This window comes from Pocillopora verrucosa, chromosome 4 (assembly GCF_036669915.1).
Source record: "Pocillopora verrucosa isolate sample1 chromosome 4, ASM3666991v2, whole genome shotgun sequence".
NCBI classification, from domain to species: Eukaryota; Metazoa; Cnidaria; class Anthozoa; order Scleractinia; family Pocilloporidae; genus Pocillopora; species Pocillopora verrucosa.
The window spans coordinates 25,816,231-25,837,880 of record NC_089315.1 but is presented as its reverse complement, the minus strand read 5'-3'; the positions used below and the strand labels follow the sequence as shown (position 1 = coordinate 25,837,880).

At 38.5% G+C, this 21,650-nt stretch overlaps 4 protein-coding genes across 4 annotated transcripts; 2 read left to right on the top strand and 2 right to left on the bottom strand.

Moving 5' to 3' along the window:
• Positions 1 to 114: 114 nt before the first annotated feature.
• On the top strand, positions 115 to 3,469 carry LOC131779297 (pituitary tumor-transforming gene 1 protein-interacting protein). The gene is made up of 2 exons (XM_059095831.2): positions 115 to 596; positions 2,016 to 3,469. The coding sequence occupies exons 1-2, from the start codon at positions 197 to 199 to the stop codon at positions 2,267 to 2,269; spliced, it is 654 nt and encodes a 217-aa protein (XP_058951814.2). The 5' UTR covers positions 115 to 196; the 3' UTR covers positions 2,270 to 3,469.
• A 139-nt stretch (positions 3,470 to 3,608) lies between these two features.
• On the bottom strand, positions 3,609 to 4,991 carry LOC131779318 (uncharacterized). Its single transcript, XM_059095861.2, has one exon. It carries the CDS (start codon positions 4,905 to 4,907, stop codon positions 4,056 to 4,058), a length of 852 nt encoding a protein of 283 aa, XP_058951844.2. The 5' UTR covers positions 4,908 to 4,991; the 3' UTR covers positions 3,609 to 4,055.
• A 1,673-nt stretch (positions 4,992 to 6,664) lies between these two features.
• Positions 6,665 to 13,972, bottom strand: LOC131779320 (chondroitin sulfate synthase 1). The gene is made up of 2 exons (XM_059095863.2): positions 12,896 to 13,972; positions 6,665 to 9,071 (listed from the first exon to the last, which is right to left on the bottom strand). Exons 1-2 carry the CDS (start codon positions 13,637 to 13,639, stop codon positions 7,626 to 7,628), a joined length of 2,190 nt encoding a protein of 729 aa, XP_058951846.2. The 5' UTR covers positions 13,640 to 13,972; the 3' UTR covers positions 6,665 to 7,625.
• Positions 13,973 to 15,786: 1,814 nt separating this feature from the next.
• On the top strand, positions 15,787 to 18,614 carry LOC131779311 (alpha-methylacyl-CoA racemase). The gene is made up of 4 exons (XM_059095854.2): positions 15,787 to 16,121; positions 16,972 to 17,198; positions 17,402 to 17,594; positions 18,141 to 18,614. Exons 1-4 carry the CDS (start codon positions 15,794 to 15,796, stop codon positions 18,542 to 18,544), a joined length of 1,152 nt encoding a protein of 383 aa, XP_058951837.2. The 5' UTR covers positions 15,787 to 15,793; the 3' UTR covers positions 18,545 to 18,614.
• The last annotated feature ends 3,036 nt before the right edge of the window (positions 18,615 to 21,650 follow it).

The following is a 21,650-nucleotide window of genomic DNA, read 5'->3' as shown; positions in this document are numbered from 1 at the left end:
TCGGATGATTTCATTTCACGTGACGTTTCACGCAACTTCACGCAAACAACACGTTTTTTTATGGCTAGTTCCAGGCTTCTTCGTAAATAATTTATTTCATCATCATTCTTGAAAGTGTAGCATTTCACAACAGTTTATTGAGAAAGATTGGTGCTGTTTATCGCTATTTCCTTCTTTTCCCAAATTATTAGACAGAATGAAGAACTTAGTTTTGTGTATTTTCTTTGTTATCTATTTCTGGAGCTGTGTGTTTGCAGTTAACATTTCGACCACAGCTAATACTACCACAACAAAGCGATCGACACCTTCGACAACTCCACTTTTTTCGACACGTTCGAAAAGTTCATCGCCGAGTACTACCGTTCCGATTACCACAAGTAGCAATAGAACAAGCACGTCTGTTCTACCAACTTCGTCACCAACACCTGAAACGACCTGTTCACAGAAAAACACTTCGTGTGGTGACTGTGTCAAAGATATCAGTTGCTTCTGGTGCGCCGCGGATGTAACATGTAAGAAGTACGATGCGGGCATCAAGATTATTCCTCACAACTGCAAGGGAAATAAATGGTATTGGAAGCAGTGTTTTGTTGCAGGTAACGTTTTGAATTTTTATTGTACGATTTCTTCAAAAGGTAGATGTCAACGAAAGATAGGAGTGGTAGAGATTCTTCCAGTCGGTGATGTATATATGTAAGGTTTTACACTAATAACTAACGGCGTAATTTCTTCCAGTCGGTGATATATATATTGTAAATTTTACGCCAGTAATATAATTAAATTATATATCAATTTATTATAATTAATCTACCGACTGAGATAGTGGCGTAAAACTTCCAGTATATAAACTATGAGTCACATATAACGCCGTTATATATATTCCCTGGTCGAGAGGTACACTGGAATAAAGTTGAAGTCGAAAGTGATCCGTTTTCTTTTCTCACCGATTTTCTGATCTATCAATTAAATTGCTTCTTTATTTGTGTTTAAGGTTACTTTTGATAAAGAGACATCACTAAAAGTAACTGTAATAAGGGTTATAAATGGGTCCTGCTTTGGGTAAAATTTCTGCACAGCCCCATCCTACATTATGCATTCAGTTCTTGGATAGAGAAAACAATGACATAAACAATACATTGCCATTGGGAAAACAGATTTGTTTAACAATAGTATGGGGCTGTGAAGAAATTTTACCCTGCTTTGAACTTCATTGAATAAAGACAGTCAAACTCTAAGGCCCAACATCTATGAATGGCTGCCTTCTGCATTGACTCTGTCATAATGTGTTGATTTATTTGAAACTTCAGCATCACCCCCCTTTCCCCTGGGGTACCTCTCAGGTATTTAAACTTTTGAAGATCAGCTCATTTAAATCCCCCCTTCTCCCTGTCTCCCCCCGGGCCAAAATTCCATTCTAATGCCCCACCCAATGTTGAACAATTCTTTGTGTGATCAGCAAATGTTGTAGAATGTAACAAAGTCTTGTATTAGTTTTTGGTGTTGCTGTTAGGTTTTCACTTGTAAACATCATTCTACAATATGAAAATTGTCTTTCTAAGCCAATCACTCACAAAAACAGACTCTTTACCTTTAAACTCCTCCATTACAATATGTGTATTACACTGGAGGAACTTGGCATTTCTAGTTCAAATGCCCCACCCCACTCAGGCAAGGTTAAAATTCTCCACCCCCTGGACATGGATGACAGTCAAATGCCTATTGGTTACTGGGGGGAGGGGGTGTGGAAGCTTTGAAGTTGATCAGTGCATAAGCAGCCAGCTGTAACTGCAGGCACATTTCACAGACAGTGTTACTGAAAGTAAATTATTAGACTTGCAGCCCAGAATTCCTGGGCTTGAGTCTTACTCTGACATGGCAGGGATGACTACAGTGTATCTGTACTTCTACTTTAAACTGTGTTATACAGCTTTCTCTTGTTTTGTTTTTTATTTTCTGTCTTTTCTACCTTTCCTAGTGATTTTAACATCATTGCTCATTATATTTCTCTACTTTAGGTTCTGTTCTAATTTATGTCATACCAAGTGTGGCTTTTGTGGTCCTGGTGTTAACTGGCTGCTGTATTTACTGTCTGTGCTGTCGAAAACGCAGACAACTGAGTTACCGAAAGGAAGACAGAAAGATGCAGAAAAGACGAGAAGAGGCACAGAAAAGAAATGCAGAGAGAAGAGCAGACAGGAAAATCAGAACTGATGCAATTCGTCAGAAATATGGACTGCTTACAAATGAAGATGATGGTGAACTCGCATAGTAGGGAGACAAAACCCAATGCTACTGAATCAGTTAAAGAGTGGTACTTTCACCACTGCAATTTTGTTACTTCAATTTTGTACTTGCAAATATTTTCAAATTTGAATCATAATTGCTATTAATAACCCTTGGAGACCCCAAAAGTAACTAGCATCTGATGTCCTCGCATATTATCACTCCTGAATCAAACACTAACATCACAAGAATAAAGGAAATAATCACCATCCAAAAAAGCTGTTGATTGTTAAACAAATTCTCCTACTCAAGTGCCTTAGGAAATGTATGGAGAACAGTATGGAGAATTTGCATACTGATGTTAGGGTGTCAAGGGTTAAGATAAGAGAAAAATAGTGAGTCTTTTCCTATGAATTTTATAAGGTCTGTTCTTGATTCCTGTTGATGAAATAATGTTATTGTAACTATGAGACATTTCCCCCTTTGGTTCTGCATGCACCTTGGCAAATTTTGATCAGATTTGGCGGCAAAGTTGTCAAATAAATCAGTTTTGACAGATTTATCCTACAGCAGAGCATTTAAGCAATCCTAGTGTGATATAAATCAATGATAATGTATTAATATCATTATTAAACAAACTTACTTTAATAATTATTTCAAAAAAATTATTTAATCATTTTTAGAATGGTGTGTCTTCATTCTCCTCATTATCAGCTAGAGATGAAGGGGAGAATTTTGTGATAATTTCTTTTAAAGTTATGTCTTTAACTGGAGGTTTACATGGTAGAAAGAAGTATTCTTAATTGACAACACCTTCATTAATTGTGTAGAAATGATGCAAAGAATGTAGAGTTGCTCTGTGATCATATTAATTGATGAAAACTTTATCACTGGACTTTGAAGTGGAATCTCTAACATTTAATTTTCAGGGAGTTTTCTCTTTTTACATATTATTTATAACTAAATGGATTTCCAAGGCTGTTAACAAGTACACTACCAGTTGCGATGGTTGAACAAGGTAACCTCAGATGTATTTTTATTACAATCTTGTTTGAACTGTCAGACCTGGAATTGATGCAGATTAGAACTTTTTGGCAGCCTGCTGTATATCTGGAGGTTTATTTTGCAAAAGTATAGTGAATGCGTCTTGGGGGGCAACTCACTTGCTTTGATGTGCCACCTACAAAGAAAATTTCCTACAATGTTTACTGTATTTATGAGACAGATTAATAAAATTATAATAATATCCTATCTCTCTTTAGTTTGGAATTAAATATTGAAAAACAAGCATAGTTTTTACTCAGATCATCCTTACATTCAGCCTGAGAAGCAGGTGCAAGACGAGAAGGGGCAGGGGGGGGAATGCACAAGGTTTGGGAGGGTTCCTCTTTTTATCCTCTCCCTTCCTGCACAGGTTATTCCACTGTATAACCTCTAGCCTTCCAACAGTACCCATTAACTTTGCTGACATGTCAGCTTGCCTTAACCATTCCTCAACTCCTGGACAGTCTTATTTGGTCACTTCACTGACACCCTCAGTCAATTCAGTTTAGTGACTCTTTTATATTCCTTACTGTTTAATTACCTTTCGGTATAGAGTAGGTGTAATTTTTTGGCAAAGTTGTTGGCAAGTGGACCACAGTGTTGGTGAGTTGGCTGTCAGCCAGTTAACATGTCCGTTAAATGACTGGTCACTCTTCAAACAAGCTCTCCTGTGACCAAGCTCTTCACCATCTACACCTTATCAGTGAGCTTACAACCCTTAAATCATACAATTTTGTAAACAATATTAGCTCTGATTTATTAATGAATGGAAAATTGCGATAAGAAGGTCAAAGTATGGGATCATACAGGTACAAATTACTTTGAAAAGCAACGAGTTGCTTCCAAGGAACAAAATACACGAATGACAAGACAGCACCCAATCCCATAAGCACTTGAAGATAGATCGCCACATTGTGTGAATCGATCATGACGACTAAACTAGATGGTCCCTTCTCCGTTTCGACAACTTGCGAAACTACGAAAGCCGCGTACAGTGTAACGATTAACACAGCAACAATGATCTTCGTTCTGTTTACATTTTTCGATCGTTTATGCAGCAACATGGCGCTGGTAGCTGCACTGACTGCAATCATAGCCAGTTTGAATACACCGTAACTTGCCCCGGAAGCAACGCCAATATTGAAGACCATTTGGTAGCAAATCACACCCACAGATCCATTAAGATACTTAGGACTGCTACAATCGATCGGATCTTCTCCAAGCCTTGCAAATGCTCTCCAGAACTCCACGTTTTCCTTGATGTTGTATTCGAAGCATTCCATAGACACGGAAGCATCATCCGGTTTGCAACCGTAGCTCACGTCGAGAAGTAAGTTTTCCCAAAACACACTTGAAGCAAGGGTAAACATTGTAAAGAACAGCCCAAAAAGGCTGGAAAAAACTTTCCTCGTCAGCTGTTCTGAGCGGGTCAGTTCAATATCCTTCAAATACCATCTTGTAAGTCCGCTATCAGTCTTCTTCGTGATGACGGCGGAGAAGGCATTCGAGACAATCCACTGAATCAAGGCAGAAGCCTTCTCCTTACCGCAAAAGCTTGCTGCTTCGAGGATGACTAAAGGAACACAGCTTGTGACAAGAACCAGAAGAGTACCTATCAGGCCGTAATAATAACGCTTCATAGTAGATTTTCAAGGGAATTAATATAAAGGAAAATCAAAGTCCGACCCTATGATCTTTGAGTCTGAAAGTCTGGTCCACATGGATGGTGAATCGTATCTCTTTAGTCACGCAATAACGCAGTGACAAAACTACATCTGCGCAGTTAACTGAGCTTTTTTTTTTCTTTTTCGTAAACAATTAGATTAAACAATTCAGCAGAACTAAAATATTTGAGGCATCACAACAGTAATTGCTAGAACAGAAGTTTTACGCGTGAATTTTCACAAACGAAAGAATGGATGAAAAACACAAAGCGGGAAGGAATAGAGGAAACGAGAAAGCGAAACGTACTCAAGCACGCTGCTAGATTGCATTAACTCCTTTCGGTAAAGCTGCTTTAACCCTCACACATTCACCTTTCTTCGATTATCGTAGTATCGGTTACTTTGACCGACTCGCAAATAGCCTTAGCTAATTTAAGGTGCGTTACTGATATCTAGGCCAACAGCCTAAACTAAATTTAATTTAGTGGTGGGAAGTGTTTACAATTTAACATATTTCACTATCACGAATTAGGTCGAAAATGAAATTATCGATTAAAAGTCGAATATCACACTACTATTTACATTAATTTACCTTTTTACAATTGTTCCAGTTTTTAATTGTGTTCGTTTGTCAGGATGCCAAAAATATCATGGAGTTTTATTCGAAAATATTTTCTTGGTAGATCTCTTATGCAGGCTGGTAACTCATTCCCACAGCTCCAACTGCCTGAACTAAATTTAATTCAGTGTCAGAAAAAGCATTTTTAAATTTTTCAGTTCGGAAATTTTTGGAGGGAAGATCGCGTGTTATGCAAATGAATGTGCGATACTTTGGTGAAAAACGGTGATCAGCCACTTCCATGATACATGGAAATGGATAATTATTTTCCAGTTCCATAATTTAGAAAGTTTATCTGTCAAACGATAGCGTCAATAAAGAGAGGAACAGCATGGTAGTTTCTGTCAGCAAACGATATGACGAGCATGGCTCTTTTTGTTAGAGTTACAAGATCTCACTATGTTTCAAATTTCCGCAATGTAAATTTGAAACATTCTAAAAAAAGAAAAAAAGTCTCCTCCAGAGGATTTTTTTAATTTTTTTTTCTACCTATCATCTTTCTCAATAATAAAAAAATTCCCTCTGTATGTGACCAGAACTTTCTCTTCCAGAGACGATTATAGGTACAAAAGGGGACTGACATTTGAGTTTCCCCTTCTTTCATTTTGTTAAGGTGTAATCATCCGATAACCCCTAAAAATGAACCCAACCCAGTGTGTGACACTGATCGGAGAAGGGGATCATGGTTTCCACAGCCATGAATCTTAGCAAAGGTACACAATTGTGTTGTTTGGCCTCTTGAGATGTCTATCTTCCGCCACCGGAAGCCTTCGTTAGTGGATCCGCAGCATGATCAAGCGTCTAGCGAGTCGGATCATAATCGGGAGGTCCTGGGGGCAAGTGCTATTCGGACCACCAAAAGTACCCGTTTATTATTAGTCCTGAGTTCAACTCCCTGTGAACGCTCGTAATTAGTCTTAATTGAATTCAATCCTAACAGATAGGGCTTTTATTCACAGTTCTTTGTATACGAGGTGGAAGGAAAAAGACTAGAAAGATGGGGGAAGGATAATTTTGTATAACACTCTTGAAAAGAATTTTTTGTCTCAACCCTTTTGCTTACAAAAGAACATAGCAAACAATATTAGAAATAATAAATAACAGGACTTTCGACTAAATATCTATTTTTATTTTAATATCTTGTGTTATAAATAGCTAAAATACGCCCTAAATAACAAATATGACAAAATATCAACCAACTTTAAACAAAACGTTTAACATCACAGCGATAAAGAAAAATTTCCCAATTGCGATTACCATGCCACTCTCTAACGCCCTTCGCCTGTAATAATTAAATACTAAAAAATTGGTCAAAACTTGCGGTAAAAGAGCGAAGTTTCGTTATTCTCTCAAATTTCCCCCCATTTAACAAGGAATAAACAACTTCACAAATAAAGTTTCAAATATAATTCGAGCTAAATTAAAATGCCGAGCAAGACATTCCTATTAATTAAGAAAGGAATTCATGTACAGCATAAACCTGACCTGCTTTGGAGAAGCTCGACACGGTTCGCCCTTAGTCATAACCATTTTTGGTCCCCTGTAATAACCAATTTGGTCCCCCGGCCAAACTGATTATGGTCCCCAAGCCAAACCAATTTTGGTTCTTGAGCGAAACCGATGTTGATCCCCAAGACATAACCGATGATGGTCCTTGGGCCTCAACCGCTGAGGTTCCCTAGTGTGGACCAATCCATGGACTAAACAAGGGCGGGGCAACCTCCTCCCCCCACAAAAAAAAGAATGAGACGAATAAATAATAATCTGTATTAACAATGATAATTATAAAGATGATGATGATGATGATAATAATAATAATAATAATAATAGCGGCCAATCGAAACATAGGAAATATCACCAGAAGTGAATGAGACCTCAACCGAAAAAAAGGCAGAGAGACTGTAGCGCGGGAAGACGCAAATTACCGAGTTGCAATTAATTTACTTTTTAATTTAATTGGTCGGAAAAGAGACGCAAATTCCTTCACGAATCACTGAGCGAAGTACAGCGAAACCAATCTGATCCAGAATAGTTTCGAAATTAAATTTAAAATTGCTCTCTACTGTTTTGTAACTTTACCTATTTATGTAAGCTTTTGACAACATATGACGGACTAACGACTTTTCTGAGCCAAAACCGGACGCTTTCGAGCCCTGGCACATAGCATATTGTCGATCTACAAGCTTAGGATCACAGATGACCGGATGGTATACGTGAACCAAGCCAGGATCCGCCGCACGGAACACGCTAATGTCTTGATGCCTAACAAACTTCTCGTACAAATCCACATCTTCCAGCCCCCACCCCTGAATTGTTGTGTCAAAACCCCCAACAACTCGTAAATCGTGGTTGTAAACAGCGACTATGCCGAACGCATAAGCTCGCCAGAATCCAGCGTCCTTGCTCACTGTGAACTGGTCTTTGGGAACTGTATGATTGGGATATGTGATCTCGGAATCAAACTGACTAAACACCATAGGATAATACACTTGTTGACCAAGTATCGTGTTCATACGAGCGCGATACAGAAACTCGGCATTAAAAACCAAATCGACGTCGCAGAAGAACAACAAAGCACTTTTGTCAAACTGGTTCGCCCCAAGAGAAAGAGCAAGGCCGCGTGAAAAATCTCCTATTGCTTCCAGCCACAATAGATCTGCCTCAGGATACCTCGTTTGGTAGTCTTTCATTACAGTTTTGTGCTCATGCGCAGGAGTCACGGAAGGAAAATATACCACCAGAAGTTTCGCGTTCTCTCGTCTTTTCAGGCAGACGTCTTCGAAATTCTTCATAAAACGGCGGAACGTTCCAATGCGACCGGTTAGGGGGAGGATAAAATGCACCGAGGGGACCTCTTTTAGAAGGGGCTCGGCCCTGTAGACCATGTTGCCAAATGGCAATTGTAGAAAGGCGTGGTGACGCACGTGTACAGTCATGCGCCTCCGGTTGTGTCCAATGTGCCGATGATACTTCATGAGCATGTCCATGAGGTACTGTGCACCGTACAGTGGATGTACTCGCATGTACCCGTGATTCATTTTTTTAAATTCAAGGCTGCGATGAAGAACTCGCTTTGCCTCCTCATTGATTAATCCCATTGTCTGCCCAAGCACGTGATTAAGTCCGTCTTTCCACGGGTCGCGCATGCCTGTTTCAGGCGGCTGAAGCGTGGCTAGGGAGTAGAATTTTTGCGCCGTGAACATGTCCCAAGGCTCATGGTATCTTGAACTAAGCTGGTGATGAAAATCTCGCGCGCCTTGGAGGCTGGTTTTTTCTTCCGTTGACAGCGAACTGATCGTAGAGTTCAGCAGTAGATCCATGTTCTTGAGGACTCTTTGCAGCTTAGTTGCTTGGTACTGAAGGTCTTGAATGCGTATGGACATGAAATGTGCTTGCAAACGGTACATGTACGACGGTTGTTTTACCGGGTGAAGGGTGATGGCCTTACGTACCGACTTTGTGTCCAGGTTACCATGAAATGCCTGCGACTTGCTTTGGTTGTGGTAGAACAGGGCTTGCATCTGAAAAAAAAAAGGTCAAACTTGAATCAAAACAGAAAAATTGCACAATTTTATCTCAATTCAACGCTTTCAGAACACAAGTGAACATCTCTTTTGGGAAACGCCCGTTACAAGAGGACACGTAAACAAAAATTGATTAATAAAATGTTCTTCGAACTTTTGTGCTTATTATCCCTGATAAGGGCAGATAGACCCATGGTCTCTCATGCATAGCTAAAAATTATGCTTCAATGCAGTTTGCTACAAATTTATAATCGAACAATGTTTGGCGTTGTATAGTAAATGTTCAGCAAGAAACCGTTTTCAACATCGAGGCTAGTGAAAGACTGAATCAAGAACAATACTGGATGAGGCCACAAAAGATAAAGACAAAAAGATGCAATTAAAAGTAAGTTCCTGATGGGGTGATATTCATAGGTGGATTACAATTAGTGAACACAAAACATGAACTCATTAAACTAATGTGCTTCAATCTGTAAAAATATCGTTGTTAAAGCGAGCAGAAAGGTTCCATGGTCCATGAGCAGAAAGGGGACACAACAGTCTTAATAATAAGAGGATTTCCAAATGATTTTGTTGAAACAAGATCCTTTCACCAGAAATCTGGGACGAAGTTACTTGCGAGAGCTCATGCATACACGCGTATGCTATTTTTATATTCGAGTTGTAACCTCAACACTAACCGAGACCGTCACATTGTGAAGTTTCCAAATAAGAAATAAGAACTACAAAAGGGACCTTTACAACTGTTTTGGCATTTCAGAATTGGGATGGAAGCGGGTTTACAAACTTTCGTAAGAACTATTTCCTAGCAAGACTAGAGGAAACTAATGCCCCATTCACACCAAAGCTTAAACATGTTTAAAGGTTGTTTTGTTAAACACAGTTTAATTTTTTTTCTCTTCATAGAAACTATTTAACCGAATATTTTTGACTTGAATGTAGCACATTGGAAATACAAGTTAGCTAGTACTTGAATCCAATGGAAAATCAAGTTTTTCAGTTCTCTGTTTATAATTTTCATTCAATGAAAACCAGTTTAACAAAACATGTTTTGCTGGTGTGAATGGGGTATAAGTTATGCTGAAGCGTGTTACGCACAAAACTATATTGACTGGCGGTACAAAGGTCGATGAATTAACATAAAGTTGTCACCAAGGGAACGTTCGGGAAACATTACAGACCATTACAATAGATAGTACTTCAACTTTTTTCAGTAAAGCTGTTTAAGTTCGTATTTTTATTGAGCTTGGTTAATTTGCTTAGTGTATCTTGCCACCGTCTTACTTAAAAATAACTGTGCTTGAGATTTAGTTGTTGGAAAGTTCACTAAAACTTGACTTACCCAATGCTTTTCAAAAACAGAATTTAGATTCATTAAAAAATTTCAGAGGACCATTGCAGAGCTGAGGAGAAAATGGTTTGAGAATGGAATCCCAATTACTCAGCACATTAGCTTACCCTGTAACATAAATTATGATGTTGTTCACTATTGTTTCTTAATCCGTTCAAACTTTGGTCTTTTGGTGTACATCACATGGTTTGAAGCTCTTACTTTATCTTGCAGCCAATACAATAAAACAATTTGCATCATTTCAAAAATTCATGGTGAAAGTTTCAATATTACTTTGTTTTGGCAATGAAAACGTCATTAGCTGTAATAGTCTGAGTAAAGAAAGCACTCTGAATTCAAGGTATTGAACTAAAGGAAAATGCAATTTAAAAAAAAACAAAAACAAAACTGGAGCAAACTTGTTACATATTTGCCATGAGCCATCCTCAAAGGTTGGGGCAAAAATATGATTGAAAAAAATAATTTACTATCTTTTGTGTCCCTACAGCCTAAAATAATGCTCAATAAATTTAAAATATTAATCTAAACCCCTTTTTTTTAAGTGGTCCTGAACATATAATTAAGCTTTTTCAAAAACCATTCCTGGAGAATAATTTTCTTCTACCATTTACAACCTGATAAAAGAAATATGCAAGTTCCAAAACTCCTAAATTAAGAGTTGAAAGTGTTGCCATGGGAAAACAAGCAAATGAAAAAAATGAATTGTTGGTGATGATCTGGAATTTGTGCTATACCATTGTGAAGCTAAAATAAACTGTGAAAAATTAGAAAAGCTATTTATCCAACAAACAATAGGGCCTTCCTTGAAATAAATGTCTGAATATTCAATCAACTAAAGTGCTATTTGTACATCTTTGAGTAAATAATCAATTTGAGAGGGAAACAGCAGAGCAGCTGGAAAAACATGAAATTTAACTAAGAATTTTAAAGTAAACAACAAAGCTTTCTTTCCCCTTCCCCCCACACAAAAGAAAGAAAAATATTAGCCCTAAATTTTTCTTGCATATGTTAATCAACACTGGTTAACACTGATATTGTTTAGGTTCTTAAGAAGGGTTATGTAATTTTTCAATAGAATTTCAATTCTTAGCTTTGAAGATGGGAAGAGCCAAGCCAAGACAAAAACCGTTGATAATTCTAAATTTGATACAACTTAGAGGTAATTCAGGGCTCAAATCATGCATTCAATTAAATATAATTTTTTTAAAAAATTAAGACCTTTTAGACCAACTGCATGTATTATCACAGAAACTACAAAGGTCAAGGTAATCTTCTTTTTTATCTACAGCAATTCACATACACCACAAGCACAAATATTCAAAAGGCCTATATAAACAGTACTTTACAATATCTTCAACAATTTAAGTTTACCAGTAAAGAAAACCAACTTTTTGGAGTAACTTACGAGAAACTGAAGCACAAAAATAGTTGCTGTTCAAGCAGTGTATACCCTGATTTCAGTATACTTGGTATTTGCTGTATTTCATGAGAGTCAAATTAAATTTAGGATGGATAAACTGAAGCATTGATATTGCAGAATGGCATAAACCCCAACAGATTGTCTTTAGTGGTGCGGGGGGGGGGGGGAAATAAGTGCTCTAATAATTCAAGAGTATCTGTTTTGAATTATTATTCATAAGAGAAGAGAATTCATGGTGTGAGTTTAAATTCTTGATTAAGAACTCAACATAACTGCCCTGGTCAATTCTAAAACCTGAACTTCTCAGTCTAGTTTTCAGTGTGCTATTGAAAGTAAACAAGAATTCCAAAGCACTATAGATATGCCCTCTCACAATTCAAGAGTATCTGTTTTGAATTATAATTTATAAGAAAAGAAAATTCATAGTAAGAGTTTAAATTCTTGATAAAGAAAGATATACTGTATTTCTCACTCACAGAAATGTCAGAGTAACAATTTAAAATGACACAGACTGCATCATTTTAAATTAGAGCCTGATCATCATAATTGTGTTGAATGTTTGAGGTAATCATGGAAATTTTTTGTAAATGTATTCTGTGACTATTTTTATTATGAACATCTCTATAGACACCAGAACAATTCAAAGAAAGAGAAATTAAGTCTAAATGTGAGCAGAGGGAAGGTGTTAATCAAAAGCAAATAAGGAACACAGGAGCTTGAACTTCCTGCATCAGACATGTTTAACTGTGACATGATAAATCACATAAAAAATGTTCTGTTTGATACCTACACAAAAGAAAAACACGGAAAATAACTTTTGCCCCCGTCTTTTTCGACCCCCAATTTGACTAAGCTACCGCCTCGCACTCAGACACCCCATCCCCTCCCCATCTTGCGCCGTTCACCCCGCCGTCCGCTTATCTCTTGATCATGACCACAACAGTGAGTATGTTAAAATTAATTCCGCCGCATACTTTGTAACGCGAGTTCATTCCACTCTACCGACGCAACTTTAATATAGCAATAATAAATAAAGAACAGAAAACTTACCTCAAAAGACCAAGTGCATGGAATCCCCACAAAACGTTTAATACATCGCCCAACCTCCACATCTTCATGCGATGTGAGCAAATGTTTCAAACAATATTCGATATGAGGTACAACCTTCTTCAAAACGCTTCTGCTTATAATGACTCCTGGACCACCCATACAAAAATTGTCTCCAGAGCCCAAACCCAGCAAGCCTTTTTCATCTTTAGATCCTGTTCCAGCTTGGCCAAGATAAATGTCCTGAGAACTATTTAGGGACTGAAGAAAGCTTGCAAGTTTCTCGGTCCTAATGTAAACATCATCATCCGAACGCATAAACCACTCAAACTGGTCGATATAGTTGTCATGCATGTACTTCAACATCATCATGGACTTTCTCTGAGGAGGGTATGAATCGTCCACGCCGGGTAAACTCACAACGGGTAATTCCATCTTAGTCTGGGACGTGCCGCTTGAGAAGAACTCTAACTTACCCGGGACGTTTCGTCCCCACGTATCATGAACTGCCTTCGCTCGCGAATCGAGAAACATCTCAGCCGTCATAACTCCAATAAAGATTAAATGTTTGGAGTTAAGCTCTTTAGACAATGTGCTCGGCCGTACGTCTCTGATAAAGTTCATATGGCAACGCCGCGACTGGACGGGCAGAAGATTCTGCCGGAGGAACAATGCCACAGTGAAGCCAAAAATCAACCCGCCAAACATCGTAACAACTCCTCTGATACTCATATGTCTAGATTTCATGGCTTACAAAGACAAAAGTCCTTCTAGACTTTAGAAAATAGATAAATATTTTAGCAGTCTTCGAACTTTACGAAGGTATAAAGGACCAGGGACTGAACATTTTAGTGAACAGTAAAGGTTTCAAGAAGTCCGCTCTCTCAGTGCCAGCCATGTTTGCTATATCCTTACGTCACCATTCACGTGCAAAATTCTCGAATATTTGCTCCAGCTTTCCGTCTCCGAGGGAACGAAATATTTGGACGCTTATCTTTCTTGCACTTTGATTTCTCCCATCTTTCCGGCCACGAGAGCGTCCTGTAAACTGCGCTTTTTCTTGTTTAAATTGTTGACTCCAGTTCAAGCCCATTGAGACATAAATAAATCATTTCGAGGACTCTCATTGGCTAATCGCCTAGTTTCACCGGCAACCATAACAAAAGAACCGACAAGAAGTAAGCTTTTCCACGCTTCGATAAATTCGCACCGTCTTCTGCTGATCGGAAAAGAAATAAAAAGAAGCGACGACAACAAGCCAGTAATTAAAGCTACTCTTGGAACAACAAGTCAAACTGAACTTTCCAGCAGCCAAAATGACTTTGTTCTTTCTATCTATTAGCACTTTTTGGTCGATGTAGTGTGAAATACATGGCAAACCGAAACTAACTGCTCATGTCAAAATTTATTTCCAGAAGGCGATCATTCATCTATCTTTACATCTAAATGACCTTAAAAAAATATAGCACCAGGAAAGCCCTCTATAACTTGCACTCTCCGTCTTTGCGAGATCTTGTCCAAGGGTAGTGATTTTGTCATGTCAAAAATGTTCCTCGATTTCAACCCCAATTTAGCCTAAACAAACAAAGACAGTCATTTTGAAAAGCTCTTGATCAAGAGGATTAAACGCTTTGCACTCAAGTGTGAATAATCAAAACATTCTTTCATATGCTCTGATGCTTGTGTTCACTTCAAGGGATCGACAGGCTCACAACTTTGATATGACTGTCTTATCGCTCTCATACAAACTGTCAAAAGTTTAATTGCAGAACTGGCTCCACTGAAAGTTGTTACATCAAGAACATAAATTTCCTCGCCTTTTTAAAAATATTTTATATTGCGATCGAAGGCTCTCTGCTTGTGATTTCATTAGAGCTACTCTTATTAGTGTACTGGTACTTCGTTTCATTTTTTTTCTCCTTTTTTTTCATCTTATAATTAATTTTTTTCTTTGTCATGCAATGTTCTCTATTCTGGGAATAGACTTGAATCGCTCCCCTCTAAATCTGGCTTTACATCGTCAATGAAATCATATTAAAATTGAAAATCTTCAAAGGGGGGTTACTGGGGGGTATAAATCCTATTTCCTGATCTTGAATAGATATTTTCAAGTCCCTCCTAATTACCTCAGTCTGAATAATGCCAAATCCACCCGAGTTCTCGACTGCGGCCGACAGCTGGTTTATTCCCGCCCTCGATCCTCCCCATCGAGAGTCAGAGTCGGGGTTGAAGCATGAAGCAGTATGCGATTACAGTCTAAGAAATACTTTATCACCGAGCTTCGGTGAAAATCGGAATTTATCTGTGCAAATTTTATAAAATACAGAAAACGAAAGTCTTCAACGAAGCCGAGGTAGATCTCAAAATCGCTTTCGACTCCCGGGTGGGAGTTAACATCTTTATGGCAAAAAAATATCCGACCTCTTTCTGACCTGACGAATGTTTGATTGGGAATGAAAAAGCACGCGTTCTAATCGATAAGCATGCGACATTTTCTTTGAGCAACCGTTAAAAAGAACCCCCTGTATTTATTATATTTTTGCATAATCATTATATTCCCACTCGCGAGACGAAAATAATTAACAAAAAAAACGGAAAAAAGTTGTTACAAGGAACCGGTACTGATTTATCGCCAACATGGGGGTTGTAGGCGAATGTTGGGGATCACATGCTTTTCAAAGGGAACTGAGCGAGGATCAGTCGTCTCCGAAAGAGTTCAAAGATGGGATTAGGGAAAAGTGTCAGCCAATTAGGAGAGATCATTGAAAAACTACAGAGTCTTATAGGTGGATCAGGAAAATTTTATCACGACACAATCAAAATCTCACGACACCCCTCCCTCCCCCGTCAAGTGGGCAGGAATTCGCCAGCAGTCCAGTAGCCAGCGGATTAGTTATCAAGATGGCGGCTTTGGCTGGTATTCGAGTGGTTGAACTCGCAGGACTTGCTCCTGCACCGTTTTGCGGGATGATTCTAGCTGATTTCGGCGCGTTGGTCACGCGAATAGACAAAGTAAGAACTATGTCCACTACCGATAGACTTGCTCGGGGAAAGAGGTCCATATCTGTAGACTTACAGACTCCTGAGGGGATGGCCATCGTGCGTAAGCTGTGCTTGAAATCCGATGTTTTGATCGAGCCTTTTAGACCTGGAGTTATGGAGAGATTGGGATTAGGACCAGAGATACTGTTGAAAGATAATCCAAGATTAATTTACGCTCGATTAACAGGTAGTCTCTATAAAGTAGAGTCTAAGTGTTAGTTGCGGTAATTAACAACAGCAACAATCTGTAATTGGAATAACAAAAATTACAAAAACAAAACAAAAAACCCCCAACAGCAAAATGAAATTCATGATGTGTGTCCTTTAAACAGCAAGTGTTTAGATTTTTACCTATATTTAATTTTTATTCACTGCTGGTGAAGTGACATCAACACTGTGGATTGTAAACATTCAACTCATCAAAAAGTAGACAGTAGGTAATATGAGGTGATATTTGTTAAGTTATTTTCCCCAATTTGCAAGCCTTGTATATGATGCAATGATAGTCAACTTACAAAAGTTGACTCAAGTTGAGAGAGCATTTTGCTGTTGTTATAAAACAAGAGACACTTGTTTGTTCATAGAGGTGCTCTGAAAAGTCATTTTTATTATGTCCACTTACTCACCAATGTGGAGGTGAATAGGGGACAATATTTACCCAGTTGCAAAGTGGTGAGGTAAAAATTTACCACTTTCACCAACACTGAGATGAATAATTATTTCAGTACATACCAAATTAAAATTTAACTGTTGATGTCTCTTTGGCTAGGTAATTCTAAATTAGCCAAAAGTCGACAGCATTATTCACCTGTGTGGTGTATGCTGAATTTAGATTTTTTTCCCACACGAAAGAGAGGGGGTTGAGTTAATTTCACCTGTATTAACCCCTCAACTCCTGAGGTGAGTAATTACATGGGTCCATGTTGTCATTCATGGTTCATGGAGTTGAAATTCCTTTTTCCTTAATATTAAGGGTGTTATTAATAATAAAATCATCATGCTTAAAACTGAATTGCAAAATTAATTACAATTCAAAGGCTATGGCCAGACAGGATGTCATGCTAAGAGAGCTGGTCATGACATAAACTATGTTTCCCAAACTGGGCTGCTTTCAAAGCTTGGACGCAAGAATGAGAAACCCACTGCACCCATCAACCTTCTAGCAGATTTTGCAGGTGGAGGACTGTCATGTGCTTTTGGAATTTTGCTAGCTTTGTTTGAGAGATCTCAATCTGGAGAAGGCCAAGTTGTTGATGCCTCTATGGTAAAGTGTTGTTTATATTTTTATTATTGATATAAATAATATGAAAGAAAGAGCTGTGCTTGATGTTTTCTGTTAACCCATCAACTTACACATGTGGTTAACATGTCACCCTCATGTAGTAATTTTTATTTTATTAAGTCAGTTTTTAAAGATTTCTTTTGTTTATAACTGTTTTTTTTAAAACTTTTTTCTTTTTTTTGAAGGTTGATGGCGCAGCATATCTAGGATCTTTTATTTACAAGAGTCTTGATATGGGATTCATCTGGCAGCATCCTGAGCGAGGCAGGAACTTGTTGGATTCTGGGGCACCTTTTTATGATACATATCAAACATCTGATGGAAGATACATGGCTGTTGGAGCCATTGAGCCCAAGTTTTATCAAAATCTTATTAAAGGTTTGTCATTAAAATTTGTTCTTTGCACCATTAAGTTGTAAATTTAAATTAAAAAAAAACATTTTTAAATGCTGTGATTGGTCATTGAATACCACTGAATCAGATGATTGGCTATTTAAACAAGCAGTGGCCATTTTCTTGAGCAAAAGGTATTCTAAAGATCTTCAATTTAGCCACATTATTTTATGAATCTGACCTTAATTTGTAAAGGTTTGAAGAGAGTCTTGCTATAATCTTTGACTGAATCGCTAGATTTATACAAATTCCTTACTTTTGGCCAGTCATCAAAAGTTACAACATTTTGGGAGAAAAATGTAGTTAAGAACACTTGAATTGCAAAATTTAATGCCTTTTTTTCATTTTTGCCTATTGAAATTGGGAATATAAACCCCGCAAAATACCATTGCATTGCATCTAATTTCTTCCAGCAATTCAGATGAATGCAAAATTAAAGACCTGCAAAATAAACTACCAATAAGGTAATCACTCCAAGGATTTTAAGGGTATAAGGTTTGCATTTTACTGAAGGTGATAAATTTTTTTTAGGGCTCCAATTGGAAGAAAAACTTCCATCTCAATTTGATATAGATCAATGGCCAAAGGCTAAAGAGGAAATTACCAAAGTGTTTCTAACAAAGACTCAGTCTGAGTGGTGGGAATTATTCAAGAATCTTGATGCTTGTGTAACACCAGTTCTCACTATGGATGAGGCACCTTATGAACCACACAATGAAGAAAGAGAGACATTTATTTGGAGTGATGGAGCATATGAACCTACTCCTGCTCCCAAATTGTCCAGAACACCAGGCTGTTGTGAGAGCAGGCCTCAGCCAAAGACTGGGGAACATTCCGTGGAGGTTTTACAAGAGATTGGTTATACAAGAACAGAAATTCAACAGTTGATTAGTAAGGGTGTGGTTGATTACATAGACATGAAATCTTCTCTTTGACAAGGTGTAGGATGCCTTTTTTGACCATTTAATAAAAATTTTCAGGTTCAGTTCTGGGGACACAAGTTTGTGGAGGGGTATAGTTGTTCAAGTTCGTACAATTTTGAACAGAAAAAAAAAAAAAACTTGTAAATAAATCCTATTGACACCCCCCCCCCCTCCCACCACCATCACCATCATTCTCACAGAGCATGGCTGAAGATGAGTATACCAAAAGAAAAAAAACCATCGGAATGGGTTTGAGGGGGGGGAATTGTGCGATCACTCCGTCCACAATTCAGATGGTTCATTGGATAAAGCAGACGAAAAACTTTCCGCGTTACTCGAGAACACCATCCAGTCCTGAAATTGTTTAAGAGAGTTTGCCATTGTAACCTCCTAAGGTCACCCAACGATTTAAACAAGCTGCCCACCGCTTGCGCGAGTTCTCTCCCTAATCTCATACACAGACCTTTCACAGCCACGCAGTTGTAAGTTACAGTTACACAGTAGAATCTGGGTATGAGATTATTTTCTCCCCGCACTAGCCTCATCCCCCGATAACCTGTAAAGAAGTCTGAGCATCAGAGTGAAGTTGTCTTTGTTTGTGACGTCTGCTCGGTAAGTTGGAGCTATCAGCGATAACAATTATTTGCCGATTATTTCTTACCCAGGGGATAACAAAGCCTGTTTCAAGCGTTCAGTTGGTACAAGGGCATAGCTAGCGGAGGGGGGTTCGTAGGGTGCTCGTGACCTCCTCTTTGTAAGCCTTTATTTGTCACATCAAGTAAAACACGGCGTGGAGGTTGACATGACAATCTGGTGGAGTACCCTCTTTTTGACACAGCGTGACCATTCCCCCCCCCCCTCCTCCTTTGAAAAATTCTGGCTACGCCACTGTAGTAAAACGAAGCGTGATAGTAAATGTTGCGACAGTAACAGAGGAGTGAGCAAACGAGTGAGATTTGTGAATTGGCCCAAACATTCCTCGTTTTCGATTTTCCGTTAGTAGCCTATCGTTTCCTTAATTTTACGCTCTTTTTGCTACGCGAGCACCTGGAACAGGTTAGTAACTACACTGACTAAACGGCCGACTGTAACTCTCATGTACAAAACATCCATTGTATCAAAAACAATATTGACGACTTTTTCTTCTTTTTACTGGTATGTGATGTGTTGTGCACGCGTCTAATACTTGTCTTCACTTGTTAGCCACGTGGAACAGGTATATAAAATCTCACGCAAAATATTAAAGTGTTGCCCCTCAAGCTGTGATATTGTTAGCCATGAGTTTTTCTCTTTTTTTGGCTTTTTCAGATTCACTTGACCAAACCATTCGATTAGATTAAAAGTTAGCTATTTCAGTGACTTCTTTCATTGTTGCCTAATATTCACTAATAGGTCTTTTTTCGTAGATGTCGTGTCCGAACCAGAAAAGTGCATCGAGATGGTTGTCTCAGTTTTCAACTTCAAATAAATAATTGAGAACAAGAAAGTAACCAGAAAGCATGATTCGAGCTAAAACAAAGCGTAAATATTTGTTTAAAGTTTAGAGGCTACGACTGAAACCTGGTACGGATCCGAAAAAGGTGTACAGAGTCAGGATTTGAAGAACTGAGCGGCGTCTTCCAAAGAAGAACTCTAAGGAGTACCCACCCCACCCTGGGCAAATAGTGATCCAAACCACTGATCCCGCAGTTTTATCACATCATCGATCCATACAAGAGGACGTTCTCCTTCAGGTGAAAAAAGACCCTGCTTACAACCTCTTTTTTGCAACTCTTTTTTTCCATATGTTTGGCGTGTTCAGTATTAAGCCTTAAACAAGTTCCTACTTGCCGCGAGTCTAAGCAAGTTCTTGTTGCTCCGGAATTGAAATTGACACATGTTATTCCAAATTTTCCTTCATGCATTAAGCTACTATAACTACCTGAGGCTTCCGTTTCCCGTATGTAGTGTTTGTTTACTCAGAACGGTGTTTCAGATAAGCTCTTGACTTGGCTATGTGCCTGGTTTCTGAGCGATGCATCTGGCTAATTGGCCAGGAGCCATTGTTTCATCTGGCTTTAACAATAAAAATCACCCCTATTCACTGTCTCTGTTTTGTGACCCAAAGGCATATAATTTTGTGAGAACAAAAGATAGGCCTGGTAAAAGCCTTACCCAAAGCAAAATATACATCGTTTATGGCGTGCGTCTGCTATAGCTTACTGGTCAGTATGTTGTTGCGTAATTATTCCTGAAACGAAACGTTCCCCGATTTAATTTTTAATTTTAATGGCGAATCTAGTAATATATACCTTGAATAAAATTGTTTACCATGAACTTAGCGGATAAGCGCGAAGGCATACAGCGAAGGCGGGCCCAAAAATTAGAAACTGCGCCCAATAATCTTGCGAGAGTTCGACCTGAAAGGAAACTGATCCAATATCCCGTGTACTGCTCCCCAGGCTATGAAAACGTTGGCTGTGCAAGCTGATCTGGTCCTCTAGTTCCACTCCCGCCGTCTATATCTAAAACTTTCAGAATGCTATACTTTAAAACGTGTCATCAAACTATAACTTATTAGTTAAGCGTGGCGAATTCTCCCGATCTCTGACTCTGTTAGAAAACTTGTAAGGTCAAGGGTCTCGAAAATTTTCGTCAGATAGGGCTTCTATGCGTTTTCAATTTTCGTATCGGTGTGTCTCGCGGAATCGTCGGATTTTTTTCTTTTTCCTTTTTTAGTCTATAATTGTGAACGAAGACTGTCTGCCTCGGAGTGTGGTAAATATTTTTTTCACTGAACCCCTATAGATTTGATAGCCAAATATAATGCTTCGTAGAAAGTAAAACCCAACAGCCACAAGAAAACAAAATAATCTGAGCTCAGATAAGAGTGACAAGGCTTGTCAACACTTCTGAAGACTTTCGCAGTCTAATCAGAGTTGCCCGTGTAGGAAAAGTACTAGTCTCGCATTATTTCACCAAGAGCATCGGCATGGCATGGCCAACCCTCATGACAGACACCATTATTGAAAACCCCTGAAGCAAATTGATAATACTTAAAATAAAAAGGAAAATTCTCCCGACCAGTCCTGTTTTTTTTAAGGGCACAATGGATTATTTTATTCAGATTTCTCTGAAT